This window comes from Chironomus tepperi, unplaced genomic scaffold (assembly GCF_022539635.2).
Source record: "Chironomus tepperi strain 1889 unplaced genomic scaffold, CSIRO-AGI_Ctep_v1 contig_364, whole genome shotgun sequence".
In the NCBI taxonomy this organism is placed as follows: Eukaryota; Metazoa; Arthropoda; class Insecta; order Diptera; family Chironomidae; genus Chironomus; species Chironomus tepperi.
In genome coordinates, this window is record NW_027226486.1 from 4,066,344 (window position 1) to 4,081,763 (window position 15,420).

At 28.6% G+C, this 15,420-nt stretch overlaps 2 protein-coding genes across 4 annotated transcripts in view; one reads left to right on the forward strand and one right to left on the reverse strand.

Annotated features, from left to right (window-relative positions):
• Nucleotides 1–14,203, reverse strand: part of LOC139095511 (longitudinals lacking protein-like) — a 31,924-nt gene extending 17,721 nt beyond the window's left edge. The window contains exons 1-7 of one of the 3 annotated variants that reach the window (XM_070646884.1): nt 14,128–14,203; nt 13,672–13,953; nt 7,011–7,310; nt 6,654–6,926; nt 6,424–6,583; nt 5,970–6,332; nt 5,831–5,902 (exon numbers count right to left, since the gene is read on the reverse strand). In XM_070646884.1, coding sequence (XP_070502985.1) covers nt 5,831–5,902; nt 5,970–6,332; nt 6,424–6,583; nt 6,654–6,926; nt 7,011–7,184 — 1,042 coding nt within the window. In that variant the 5' untranslated portion in view covers nt 7,185–7,310; nt 13,672–13,953; nt 14,128–14,203. Of the gene's footprint in view, nt 1–5,830; nt 5,903–5,969; nt 6,333–6,423; nt 6,584–6,653; nt 6,927–7,010; nt 7,311–13,671; nt 13,954–14,127 lie in introns of those variants that run through there. The other 2 variants (XM_070646881.1, XM_070646883.1) reach the window with 2 other exon arrangements.
• Nucleotides 14,204–14,336: 133 nt separating this feature from the next.
• MED7 (mediator complex subunit 7) lies at nt 14,337–15,111 on the forward strand. The gene is made up of 2 exons (XM_070646928.1): nt 14,337–14,815; nt 14,872–15,111. Exons 1-2 carry the CDS (start codon nt 14,352–14,354, stop codon nt 15,065–15,067), a joined length of 660 nt encoding a protein of 219 aa, XP_070503029.1. The 5' UTR covers nt 14,337–14,351; the 3' UTR covers nt 15,068–15,111.
• The last annotated feature ends 309 nt before the right edge of the window (nt 15,112–15,420 follow it).

Below are 15,420 nucleotides of genomic sequence, written 5' to 3' on the forward strand. Positions count from 1 at the left end.
TTTTTTGTGTGTGGAAATTAGCGAGTTTCAAAGACTGATGAAGTAAGGTTGTTTATGTTAAACATTTATGGTCTGTTACTCTTGAGTGAAATATCCTCGATCGAAAAGTAAATTGAATTTCTTGAATGACTAAGCAATGAAGTCAGGAATTAAATTTAAAAATTGAAAATTTCAACAAGATTAAATTTAAATAAATCCAACTGGATTTAATTTAATCCAGTGAGATTTAATTCGAATTTTGAGCTTTTTAGAACTTTTGGAGCAAAAAACCATTTAACCCAAAAGAAACAGACCTTTTAACATTACTGATAACATATAAGCTTAGACGTTTTTCTATATAAGACTCAGAAAGATATAATTAAAAGCTCTCTAAACAGAACCGCTGTTAAATTAGTAAAAGAGCTTTCAAATCATTGCATTTTTCGTTACTTCCACACAAAGCCATGCACACAATAATATAAATATAGTTAATTGAGATAAAAGAACTGATTAACATTGATATTATGTTATAAAAATAAGTTAACAGTTATGAGTTAAAAAAAACGTCTATGCCAATGTTATGACCAATTATTGACCGATGACCTTTGATTGATGGACTTAAATCTTTTAAATTCAAAGATTAAACAAAGAAACCGAATAAAATATCAATTTTAAAGGTGCACAAATATTTATTAGTATATATTTTTTTGGAAAAATATTTACATTCATATGTGAGGCTACAAAAGAAAGGAAATTAATGTTAATGTTAAAAAAAATTAGTAAAATTAATTAAATTAATAAAAGTAAAAAACTTAAGTCTAATTTTTGGTAAATGATCAAATTTGACTCCACAAATGAAAAGAAATACATATAAATAAATTAAGTTAAAATGGTCATAGTATGATGGATATGAATAATGAAAAAAGAAAAATAAATTAATTATCGTATAAAAAAAATCATATCTTAGAGACCAAGTGAGACTAAAAGGATAAGAGACAATTAAAACAAATCAATTTTAAAAAAAGTATGAATTTAAGAAAAAAAAAATTAAGAAGTTAATTAGAGACATTGTTGAGGGAATAATTTACAAATAAATTCTTTAAGTTTTGGAACGTTTGTTGTAATCCTAATTGTGCCATAGATACGTCCGTGTCATTTAACGGTGAATACTCCTGTCCAGACAATGGCGAAGGATAATTATTATCCTGTTTCATCATTAACGCTTCGACGGAGAATTTGTCGAAATTATTCATTAGTAAATTAGTCATTGTTAATTCTTTACTTTCTGAAGGTTCCTTTTTAACTGTCACTTTAGCATGTGCCGATTTAACCGTTGGCGGTGTTGGAGGTACAATTATTCCATGCTTTGAGCTCAAATGCCGTACAAGGTGATATTTTCGACGAAATTTCGATGGGCACATTTCACAGTGAAAGCGCGGAGGTATATTGACACATTCATCTTCATCGAAAAAGGAAAAATATATGTCGATATCAAATAAAAATGTTTTTATATCCAAATTCTCTAACTAAACACACTATATGGACAAAAATTTTTACTTTTTTTTTGTGGCTGTATCTCTTTAATTCATGTTACATCTCTTAATGGACATTTCATATTGTTGGCAATTAAAAAGGTTGAAAGATTAACGATTTGGGTAAGTGATAAATTTGATAGGCTGACCAATTAAGTACTAGACTGTGTTAGAGATCTAATCTTAATTTATAGATGATGTGTAATGAAATGTCCTTTGTGATTGAAATCAATTGTGGCTAAACTCAAGTATTGCATTTAAAACAGACCATTCGGTACCTTACATACTCAAATGTCCTCTAATCTCATGAAAAATCTATCTAGTCAGCCTCATTATTATTATTGCCAATTTACAGCATTTAAGTAAAAAATTTCTATCTCTTATAGATAAACTTTCGAAATCTAATCATTCGAATTACTCTGCTCACCTCTCATGTGCCTTTGTAAATGTCTACGACGCAAATAACTTTTACCACATACTGGACATGGAAAACGTTCTGTCGATGTGTTTTCGTCTTGCTTAATTTTTGCAAAAATTTCCGGTACACAGGTTAAATTTTCTTCGTTAGCTTTATGTTTTTTTTTATATCAATTTTAGCGAGGAGTTAATGTTTGTGTGTGTGTGTTTGGTTTTTTTTGTTAAGCATATTGTGAAGAGGTTAATGTGATTGCGCGAAGGTTAATTTGTAAACAAAACATATGAAAGAAAAAGAAAAATAAACATAATGTGAAAAATAACAGAATTGAAAAATAAATGAAAAATAAAATCACAAAATTAAGAAAAAAAAAATTACTTAAAAAAATATAACATTCAGAACTCAAATTTGCTACTTTTTGGAACTCAGAATTGAACTTAAAAAAAAAAATCTTCTACCAATATATGAAAAATTGTTCAAACTAAAAAAAGCGTGCATTAAAAGGATTTAAATGTGATTTTTAAGAGAAAGGATAAACATCGATTCTCTACCGAGCGACACAAGTAAAGAAGATTCTGCCATGGGAGCTATTAAGGCTCTGGTAAATCTCTTTTATTAATACCAAATGGAAGCTACCTCCGTTTGGGATCCATATGGCTAAAATAAATGGAAGCTGCCTCCGTATGGTGTCCTTATGGCTATCAAACTTAGGCGACTTCGATTTGCTGACTACGTTTAATGTCCATACGACTGCCAAACTTAAGCGACTTACATTTGATGTCCATATGGCTGCCAAATTTAGACTGCTTCCATTTGGTGCTAGTAAGAGGTATAGCAGAGCCTTTATAGTTCCATGACGGATCCTTCTTAATTTGCGTCGTTAACAACCTCAATAAAAGGTATTTTTCGTTTTCTTTCAAATATTAATAAAGCTTCATTAATGTGTGTGTAGTATGTATTTTTTTGCGTATTTAGGTTTCAGAGAAGAATGAAAACATGATTAAGCCAATAGAGCTTGATGATTCACAATAATTATGTGTATAATTTCCAAGACTATAAAAAATCGTCGACAGAATTGCAAAAAGATGCAATCACAGTAGTATATATAAAAGATGATCATTAAAACATCATAATAGGTAAGTATGAAAGAGTTCATTGCAACAAAGAATTGCAGAAAAAATATCTTACATTAAAAGGACATTGACCTTCACCTACGTACATGAAAATGTCTGTATTATATTTTTTCAATGTTTTTCAATCAATTTACATACATGAAAAAAAAGAATAAAGTTTGCATTGTGCGTTCCAGATTATTATTTTGTTGGTAAGGTAGGTAAGACACAGAGAATGACTATCATGGACGCAAACCCGAAAAAAATGAAAATTTTTTAGTTCTCTCTTTGCTCACAGTGTGTCGCTACATGCGGCTTAACGTAAACGAGACGGTGGCAATGTCACATTACAAATAAAAATACAACTTGAGCACTTTTAATACACTCACAAATTTCTGTTCCTTATTTTTTTTGTTCGTACACACCATTAAATTTCACTATACATTCTCCTTTATGCTAAAATTTTTCCTCTTCTTTTTTTTTCTTTTTTTTTGTGTTTCATTTTTCTCAATTTCTGTTTTAAGTCTTATTTTTCTTGGTTATACACCACTACTGTAATTCTCTTTTTTCATCTTCTCATATGTGTATGTATAGTTATACTATATTTAAAATTTGTACTTTTTTTTCCACGTTGGCCCTCTAAAATATCTCATATTATTATTCTTATTTTTTTTTCTTCTCTTTTTGAAATCATGTTTCACAATTACGCGTATTTCTTTTCATTATCACTTACACTTATTTTTAAAAAAATTACTACTTGATTATATATACTTTTTTTTTCATTCGCAGAGCTGAAAAAGGAAAAACTCTTAAATTTATATTCGAGATTTTTTTTTTGGTTTTTTGTTGAAAAATTTTAAACTTAAAAATATTGTAAATTTAACTTATTGTTCTAAAAATTTTGTTCTACTACATCCGATACAGAACGTAGTAGCTTTACATTACCTTATTATTTACCATTCTATAACTCATGTTTCTCTGTGATTGCTACCATGTGAATTACCTCATTACATATTCATTTTCATAAATATGTAACTACAAATTTACCATTCTAAATACCAAGAATTATACCATTCACATTGGTAGTCGTCACATTGATGATGATGGAAACTTTTTTTGACTTCTTCTTTTTTTTTAATTCAACACTTTAACAATAATAAAAAAACACTGATTTTGACTGATTTTTTTATGTATTCAATGATACATGTTATGTTGTTTTAAAAATGAAAATGTGATTATTAATTTTAATAATTTTTGTTGTCAAGAATGAAGGCCAACGTGTGCAAATATAACGTGGACTTTCTCACCCATTTCTAAGCATGGTTTTTCCTTCTTCTTATAAAAACAAGTTATTTTTTTTTAAATTTGGAGAAATTTTAAGCTATTATACACATCTTTTTCATGTACAAGCCGTTGCTGCTTTCATATATCGATTCCATTTCACAATAAGGAAAGGTTTTATTATGTATGAAAATAAAAAAAAAAGTTTCTTCAAAATGTGTCACTTTTCTTTCATAGCAAATTAATTTTTTTTTTTGCTTTGCTTACTTGCTTGCTTCTTTTTACGTACATAGCACAATATTTATATTAATGTGAATTTATGTACAAAATGCGAATGTTTTTGAACTCATTCACTTTTTAAATAGGTATTCATATATATAAATATAGTAAATATATTTCTTCGTTAATACAAGACGATGATGTTGAAAAAAGGAATTATTATGTTTTTAAAAAATATAAAAATTTTCTTTTTCCGCAAGTCATATTTAAAATTTTTTTTTTTTGTTGGGCTTATAGGAATTTTATAATATATGTTTTTCAACAAAAAAGATTTAAAAATATGGGCAAAAAAATATAAATTTTTTAAAAAGTATAAAATTTGAAGAAATAATAAAAAAAAAAAATCAACAGAAACCAAATCAAAAATGATAAAAATGCAAAAAGTATAAAATAGATACGCACTCAGAAAATCAAAAAAATTTATCTCATTTCTGAATCAAAAAAAATTTAGTTAATTACTTCTAAAAACAAAACTAAAGGTCAAAAACTACAAAAATATTAAAAATAAAATAATTTTCACAGATATTCTGTGTGCGTAATTATCACGATTTTTTGAAATATGAAATATGATTGTTATATCATCGATCAATAATAAATAAAATATTAATAATGCTTTTTATGCTACACAATCACCAAATGTTTTTTTTTTTTTGCAATATTAAACTAAACTAATATATGAAAAAAAAGGTTTCAAATGTTAAAATTAATTCATTGTCAAACATAAAAGTTTTGTCAAATGTTAATAAAAAAAAAACCATTCCAAATCAAAGTCTAACAGAAGCCTTAATGCAATACAGTTGATTTGAGTTTTTATCCCTAAACTATATATACACATTAATGCAGAATCCAATCAACATTCTCTAACTATTCAACTTATTGCAATAAGATTTCTGGCGCTTTGGCCATTTATTTTGCGAGAACAATGTATATTCATAAATTAGAACCTCAAATACCTCTATAAAAATGTTAATAAAAACGTGTGACTTGAATGTAAATTTATAATGAAATGTATACAAGTATATAAAGTACTAAAACTTATGCGTAGATTATGTTAAGATATATACTTTAGAAAAATGATATTGCTTTTGGAAAGTCAATCATTTAAGTAAAAAATAAATAAATAAAAATAAATATATGTACATGATATTATTGGAGTGTAATAAAGTAGAAAAATAAACTACACACTGTCCTCGCAGAAATAAATGTACCGATAAATGAAAAATTAGGCTTACCTTGTGCGTCTCTATGTTGTCCGCTTCCCTCCTGACTCTCCTGATTTCTTCCGTCCATTTGCCAGTGATATCCTATGTTAGACACAAAATAAAATTCTTAGTAAACTTGAACCTGGATATGACTTGTTTAAGAATGTACCTTGACTAGAGCCTTCGCCGCCATGACTGGGTCCTGCTTGGTCTAAATCTTCCATCATATCATCATCCATTGTCAAATCCTCAACATTTTCATCATCCTCATCATCATCATCGTATTCATTTTTAGGTTCAATCATTAACTCCGTATCCTGCTTATTATTGTCCGAATCATCCGTTGTTTGTTTTAAACGCTTTGTATTATGTGCATTATCTTCATCATGCTCCTGATTATTTCCGTCTTGTTCAGTCTTTTTATTGTTGGTAACGGACAAATTGTTTGTAGGTGCAGAGGTAGCGGAGGTTGATAATTGTTGTTGCTGATTATTAGAATGTGATGAGGAATTTGAGTGCTGGTCATGATTATCTATTAATTAGAGACATAAATCATCAGTTCAAGAAGTTCATTAAAAAAAGAAAATAAAATAATCATTTGATTATGGATGAATGACGCATACCTAATAAATTATTTGTTTCAGCCAAGCTCTTACGACGTTGATTTACTTTTTTGCGCTTACGTGTTGATGGTGAAACTGAACCTTCTCGAGAGCCTGACACTTCTGCATCAAAATCTGTTCTCAAAAGCGGTCTTTTGTTTTCTATGGTTAAGCCTGAAGCCTATTGTAATCAATTAAAAAATGATAATTAGTTAAATGTCAGTGGAACAATTTCGTGTCGATTTTATTACCTTTGGTGGTACAGGTATATGTTGTTTCACATCACTTTTATGTGCTTGAGATGGTGTATTAGTGGAATTATTATTTCCTCCTCCTCCTCCTCGGCTATCAGAGAGACCTTTGATTTGTAAAGATTCGGCTGCCTTAAGTAAAGCTGCCAACTGATCTTGAGAAATATTCACTTCTCCTCGATACATGTAATCCATCATGGCACGCAATTCTTGAAATTTAACATCCTTAAGGATGAAAATTGGATGCTTATCATACTGTTGTGATAATAAAGCCTGTAGTTGCAAAAAAATATAGAAAAAAAAATTGTCATAGAATAAAAACAAAACCTTCATAAATTGTATCAATGCACGACTTACAGCAAAATATGGACTACAGGCTGATAAGACGACTTTATGTGCTTTTAAAAATTTTCCTTCTGCTGCTAGTGTGCAGTCAACGAGTGTTCCATTTTCTAATAATGTATCAAACACTGATATTAGCGTACTCTGATGATTATTCCATCGGAGACAAAATTGTTGATCATCATCCATGGTTGATGATCTTTTATGGTCTTATTTTCTTTTGTATTGTATTCAATTAAACGGAAAAATTTTTTTTTTGTTGTTTTTCTGTGATAATTCAGCGTACTTTTATCTTCCTCACTTCTCAAGTTGATTCTGAAATTAAAAATACAGCAAACATAAAAGAATTATTAATTAATATGCAATACAATTATACACACTAAGTCTACTCCCATTTACTTTATGAAAAGAGTGAACAAAAAAAAAAAAAATACACAATAATTCGATTATAATCAAGTTTAAATTTATGCATAATGAATATGCTTTAATAATAATAATAAATATATGAAGAAAAAAAAAAATAACACACAAGAGTTAAATGCGCATTGTAGATGTGTGGATGATCACTTGCACAGTGCATTGTCTGCTAGTCATTATAAGATTGCGTCAAGGTCGATCAAAGAAAAATAATGGACATATTGTTAGCGTTGTCTTGAAAATCTGCATGCAAAAAATATATGTTGAATGTATTACTGGCAAGCTACCAAGAAATTTAATACGTCATATTACTGTGTTTAATTTTATATAAACTACATATGCATGAGGAGTTGCATAGTGTAACGACTACGACGACGACGACGACAAAAAAACTTAAATTTAGATACAATTGACGGCCGATAGTAAGTATAATAAGGAGAAATGGGAGATGATGATGAGTTTTCAAACATTTTTAATGAAGCATTTTATAAACAGCAGCAACAAATACACCGTAAATACTTTATTTTTACGCGCTACATTCGCGCAAATGGCAATGTAATCAATTTATAGAATTTATAATAAAAAAAAAGGTTCATAAGAAAATAAAAAAATCGCATATGCAAATCGCACAATCGAGTGCGCTGCTCAATACTTAAAATTGATTTGTTATACATTAATTTTCACACTTGAATATAATTTTAGATGCTTGTATGCTACGCGCGCAAAATTTGTTCGCTTATAACAATTTCTAGGATGAAGCTTTTGAAGGTGCAGTATGGCTTTTTTTTATTTTATTTATTTTTATCATCACATAAAATAAAAAAAAAAAATTAAATATCCAATAAACTTTAAAACGGAAAGAAAATTCAATCAATATGCACATAAATGAATTATACTTTACTCGGACATTGCCTGTGTAAAAAAATAAACGACATTTGCCATTAAGCCTGCCTTGTTGTGTTCAAGTACATGGAATTTTTCCATTTTTCACGACATTTTATGGAAACAATTTGTTTAAATTTTATTGCAACAACTGCATGTAGTATGTGACGTGTTGTATATTTTTTTTACTTCCAAGCTCCTTTCGTTCAACTCTCTTGATAATTATTAAGTTTTTTTTTAATATTTAGCCAACATAGCAGCAACAGTGAAAAATAAGAAGTATAATCTGTTTTTTGTTCCTATCCACCCACCTACACAATATGTATTAAAAACTCCAAATATGATTCTTGATCGTCGAACACACAAAAAAGACATGAACAAAACCAAAAACCCGAAACTTGTCTTATTCATTCTTATTTTTTTTTTTCGCGTTCCTTTACAAAACAAGTGTCTTTCATATGACTATGACTGTATTACATACACACGTCCAATCTCATAAATGAAATAAGATATTTCGATTTTTTTTTTTTGGGGATTTTAAATGGGAATCAATTTCGCAAATATGTGTAATGGTGTGTGCCGAGCGCCGATTTTTATTTCATTATGTGTATAAGTTTTTATATTATTTTGAATTGAATTGAAATAAAGTTTTTTGTGATGCCAGAGCTTTAATTAAGTTCATCGTGCTTAATAGTATTTATGTTAATCAACAAGCAATTTTAATTCGTTATTTTTTTTTTCTTTCCTTCACTCACGTCTGTTGTTTTTGTATTGTTAATTTGCACATTTTTCATTGCGTTGAGCAGAAGTGAGTATATCAGCTGTACAGTGAAATCCTGCCTACACACAGGCGATATTTAAAAATCATCATCATCATTTTTTATTAAAAGTTTCATGTGAGAATAAAAGAAAATATACGAAAACGTATAAAAAACCATAAAAATGCTCTCTGGCTTCACTTCATATACATGATGGCAATTTTTCTCTCAGTTTTAATACATTTTTTTTTTTGTTGTTTAAAGTGAAGGTTAAAACGAACAAAGTGTTTTTATGGTCAGGCTCAGTGATGATGATTATTATTTTTTATTATTGCTTATTGCATGTAGAGAAAAATCTTTATTGTATTTATAATATTTCGTACTTAAGTGGCAACAAAAAAAAAAAAATATGATTTTTCTGCCGAAAACTCTTTTCATCATCATACGCGCAACGTTGCTAATTTTTTGTTGTTGTTGTCGTTCCTATATATATATATTTTTTTTTTTATCAACATGACATTTCTTTTCACTATTTTGTGACGGGATCCATAGAAGAAATAACATTTACTCTCCGTCTCTTTTTCACATTTGAAGTTTCAAATTTTATTTTCCGAAGAAAGAAAGAAAAGAATGTAAATTTTTTTATTACTCTCTCAAGATCAGCATTTTTCACTTTGCACATTCAATTTTTTTTTTTTTTTTGGGCTTGGCACATTATATAGAGGAGATCGTATGAACTTTAATCACATAATAAAACCTAACAATTTATGAGACTATTAATGGTGAAATTTATGAAATTACAAGAATGCTTATATCTAAAAATAGCATTTAAAAAAAAAAGTTGTAATTTAATAAAAGGAGAATGCACAGAGAAGTTTTCATGTGGGATTTGACATTTAAAAAAGATTAAATAAATATCAACGGTCAGTTGAGATTCGAATAGTGTTATTTAGTACTAAAATGTTTCTAGGAAATTTTGAATTCTACAAAATCGTTATTTTGATTTTAAAAGATTAAATAAATTTTATGTTGAAAAATTAATTTAGTTTCTAGGAAAATTCAAATCTTACAAAAACGTTAAATTCTTAATTTGACATTTCAAGATTAAATAGATATTAACGATCAATTTAAATCCTATAAAATCACTATGTTCATTATAAGACATATTCAAATGTCATTTGATCATAAAGTTAACATTTTAGAACACATTAAGCATAAGAACCGAAAAAGGAAATACTAACAAAAAATTCTCAATGTCACTGCCACACAGCTCATTTTTTCGACAGCGTCCATGTAAAGTAGGAAAATGACATTCTCGAAAATATCAAAATGAAATAAGTTTCATCGCTATATATGATCATCAATTCAGTATAACATAGAATGAATAAATGTTACAGGTATAGGAGCTTACTTAACATACAACTTGTTTTTTTTTTTTGTTATGTGTAGGTAGTGAAAAGAGAAAAATTGTTCATTTACGAATCATATTTTAATCGCAAACAGTCGAAAAAAAAAATATTTTTTTTTTATTTGAAAGGAAGATGTGAAAAGCAAAGAGAAAAATTGTATGTATTGTGTATGGGTTACTTCAATTCAGTTTCGCTTCGGGGAACTTTAAGCATGTATGTGTAGCAGATTTTGAATTTTCAGAAAGAAACGACGCTTTTTTAAAGACTTTTTTTTTTCTTTTCTTTATTTTCATTTCATAAGCCTTCGACTTCTCTCAATTCTCGAAAATGCTTTCATTTTGTGCATCTTTAAGGATATGTATCAATTTTTTTTGAGAATTTGCATGCTTTTTTCGATGTATTTTTAAGTCAATGATGTATGGCAATTATAGAGGACATTTAATAAAGCTTCAATAATAATGCTCATAATTATCTAAGTCTGTATATTAATTTTTTACGACTCTTTACATTTTAAATGACCTACAATGTAGTGATGCTTATAATTTTTTTTTTTTGCTTTCAGCAATGTCGAAAAATCGTTTGAAGCCACTTGCAAAAACAGTTGATTTTTATATATATTTTTTGTGTGGAAAATCGGGTTTTAAATAGAAACAGCAATAAGCGAGAATGGGACAAATAGCTTTTCCCAAATATCATTTATGTTCAGTTTTTTGTATGCTACAATGTGTAATAACAACATTCTTCTTTTTTTTTTGTAAAATATCATAGAGCTACACACACACATCAATAATGATTATTTTAAGAAATGATGAGGTTTCGCATACTGAATAAGTACTTAAATACTCTTTTTTTGCTGCTTAATTCTTCCGTTTGATACTTCAACGGTTTTAGGACTCACTGAGTTATATTTGGGACCCCTTGTTGTAATAAAATATCGACAAAAAAAAGGAAAATTTAATATCGAAGGGGAAGCCTTTTGTGCTCACACACAAGCCTCATTTGACAAATGTCTAGAATTTAATAATAAAAAAAGGGGGAAAAACTCAAATGAATTGTATTTTTTGGAAATCCATACAGACATCGAGAGAAGCATAGCACTCCGGCAACTGCAATGGGATTCTGAATTGAAGATTAATTTATGTTAAAGAGGGAGGATATTATATATAGAAATAAAAATATAGGAATAGACACACGCACACCAGAACAAAAAAAAAACTATGCTTTTATATTCTATCCCTCATATTCATCATCGTCATCTCCCCATCATGTGCTGTGTGTTTTTTTTTTTTTTTTTTGAAAAATCTTTATACCCAGTTTTCATGTTCTTTGTTATGCTTTTCTTTCTCATCACTTTTTGTGCCGCTTTTTCGTTTATTCAACTAATATATGCATTTGGCTTTGTATTCGGCAGATGTTTTCATAAAAAAAAAGCATACTCCTATTTACAACTTTAAGAGCGAACAACTGGAACGTTCACAAATATTAAAAGAATAAAGAAGAAGTTAGTTTTCGAATGATTGGAGTTTCCTTTTTTTGTGAAGTTTGTTGTACACTTTCTATACACATTTTTTTTTTTTGTTTTTTGGATGGATGGATGGAAGGCAACCGAAGTTGTTGGATATACATGTTACAAAGGAAAAGAATTTATGTATGTGTTAGTGGATATTTCAGCTTCCTTTTTATATTTCCCATACACAAAATTTTCAATATCTGTAAATGAGTTTTACGAACAGACGAAACGAACGAGGCATAGAGATCGTCGTGTTTAATGTAGAAAATTTCCATCGGGGGATATTTTTTGATCAGAACTGTACACCTTTTCATATTTCCTTCCTTTAAATGCTTCGATCTCGATTACAAAAAGGAGAGTAGGAACAGAAAAAAAAAATCTTAAATATTTTACATTTTCGCTCATAAAAAAACTTGTTCGTTTTCAATGCATAGACATTGCATCTACGAATGTAATAATAAATTAACTTATGCACTTAGCAGTGAACTTGAACATTTTTCCGTACTCTTGGCTACTAGCATTATTATTATTATTAATTCAAAGTCAATGTTATTAAACATGTTTTTTATACAGCAACTATGTACGTACGTAAGGCTGTATTATATAGAAGGAATTCGTTTTTTGTGCAATAAATAAAAACAATGTACACATTTTTCATATTTCTAGTCAGTCTCCAATCATCATTGTCGTCGTAGGCCTTATTATATTTCGCAATGTTATATATACATATTATGTTCTTAGGTTTCAATTCTATTCTCATTTCCTCCTTCTTACAAATTTTTTGTATTTTTTTTGTTTGCCTGCATTTTCATCACGAAACGACTGTGCATGTTGTAAATAGTCGTACGAGCATAAATCCGCCAACATAAATTAATCATCATTTTTTATTGCTAATTGAAAGCATTATTTAAATCTTATGACAATTTTTACGTGCTTACGAGGCACTTTTCATGACGGTTGGTTGTATGTAAAAAAAATTTTATGTGCCTCTCTAACACGCGCGTTACTACCTTATGTATACTTATTATTTATTATGTCCGCTGCGTGTGTATTGGAAAATGGTGAGATCATATTTTTCTTAGAATGCTTTTTTCTTCTCTTTCCCTGTGCTTGCTGTGTTTGATCATCTTAGTAATATTATGAAGCAGGCAAGGCAAAAGGCAAGTAAGCAAGAAAAGAAAAGAAAAAAAAATAAATTCTCGCATATTCTTATTTTTATTTTTCTTTTCTACATTCATTTTTCATTCGTTGCTGCTTGTATTATTTGAGACGATAAGATTTTTTATGTCGAACGAAAAAAAAAAATTTTCCGACCGAAGCATAATATTGCTCGTAGGGATTTTTGTGTGTGAAAGTGAGTGGTTTATGTCAATACACGGTGGAAAAATGTCCAAATGTAGTAGTAGTAAAAATCGCCATTTGCTTTTTTCATTCGGACAATCGGGAAAAATTATTTTTCAAAATATCACTATATTAAATTAACTTAGTCAAGGTCCATACTATTATAATTATAATCCATCAACTATATACTTTATGCTTCAATATTTTTTATCGTATAATTTTCATTACTTTTCACGCAAAAAAACATTTTCATAATGACGCCCAACGAGGATAATTTTTATGTCGGGTTTTTGTTCACTCTTTTAGTTACATCACAATTTTTTTAATATCATTAACAATAACTTTAACTTATTACTCACCGTATTTAGCACAGTCTTCATTTAATATCACAAAACTAATACTTAATTTTCCGTAGTTTAAATTTATTTTTTCAAAATGGCGTCTTTTTATTCTGCGAGCACAAATTTTCACGTCTTAATTCTTTAAATGATTTTGCTGAACTGACTAAATATGCAGGCACGAACACTAACAACACTTTTAGTCTATATCATATATCCACACCGTCAGTTCCTGGACGTAAACAAACTTTCTCACTTATGTTTTTATGCTCTAATCTACCTGCTTTTTATTCTTATTATGATCTGTAATTAAAGTTGATAAAGAAAATATTTTTCAATTAATGAAAAGAATTTTTCTTGGAATTTTTTATGAAACAATAGAAAAAGTCACACGGTGTGAATAGATTTATGCTAAACTTTGAAATTCTCAATTGTTTACTATGATTTTTATGCTTTTTTATTAGTTAATGTATTTACCTTCAATTTCTATTGAATTTGGTTGCTATTAACACCATAAATCACGGTGAATTTAATTAAATTGACTTTTTATGTGCGAATATATTAATGCGGGAGATTGATAATATCGAAAAATCAATTAACCGACTTTTTTAAAATTCGGATATCTCGATTAACCGGTTTTAGAACAAAACAAAGTAAACAGTTCATTTTCAGCATAAAATTTGATAAAATTAATTTAAAATATGGCTAATCCTGAAGCCCAAGTGATCAGTTCTTATCCACTACCTCCAACACAGTACATTAAACTATATACAAATGAAAATGTGTCGAAAAATCTGGCACCGAAGCCACCGAATCATGAAAAGATTGAAAGTTATTCGATGTTTGGAAATACCTTCACTAATGATGATACAATAATCAGGCCACTAGAAAGTCAACAGATTAGACGCCTTTATCCACAGCATTTTGAACGAAAAAAGGAATTAAAGAAATTAAACCATTCATTATTTGTCAATTTTCTGGATCTACTGGATCTTTTAATCAACTCGCCCGACTCGTCACGAAGAACAGAAAAAATCGAAGATTTAACATTACTTTTTGTACACATTCATCATCTTTTAAATGAATATCGTCCACATCAAGCTAGAGAGACCCTTCGAGTCATGATGGAACTGCAAAAAAGACAGCGAATAGAAACTTCGAAACGGTATGTGACATACTTTTTTACTAAAATTCTTGTTCCTTAATATTTTCCTATTTTAGATTCAATTATCATCTTGAGAAAGTGAAGGATATAGTAAATAATGGCTTTTCAAATTTAATGCCATTTTTAAGTGGAACCAACTTTGAGAATGAAGTTGATAGTATGAATCTGTCATCGACCGAGAAGAATACAAACGACAATGTTGATCCAAACGATATTCTTATGTGCTCTGTTGCCGATAAAATATTAGTTTAAATGTATCATTACTTCCAGAGTGAATTCTATTAATTTAATTCAATTTATTAATGATTTTTTTAAATTTAAATAAAAATAATGTTAAGTTCTAAATTTAACGGAAATTCCGGTATTTGAATTTTTGATATCCTTGAATTTCAGGTTGATATTGCCCTGATCAGAGTTGGCAAGTGAGAAAATTTAATTTTAAATGAATAAATCTGTTTCAGGTAGAATTAAATAATAAAGAAAGCACCTGACTATCGACATTTTATTACCTATGATAATATAGACTTGTCATTTTTGTCGGAATTTACATCCTAAATTTATTACCATTTTACATAAAAATCTCAGGTAGCAACGCTGACTTTTTG

Excerpts from the sequence above, each read along its gene's own strand:
- MED7 (XM_070646928.1), top strand. The coding sequence starts at position 14,352 with ATGGCTAATCCTGAAGCCCAAGTGATCAGTTCTTATCCACTACCTCCA. Across the intron at positions 14,816-14,871 it reads CGAATAGAAACTTCGAAACG|ATTCAATTATCATCTTGAGA; the intron begins GTATGTGACATA and ends TTCCTATTTTAG.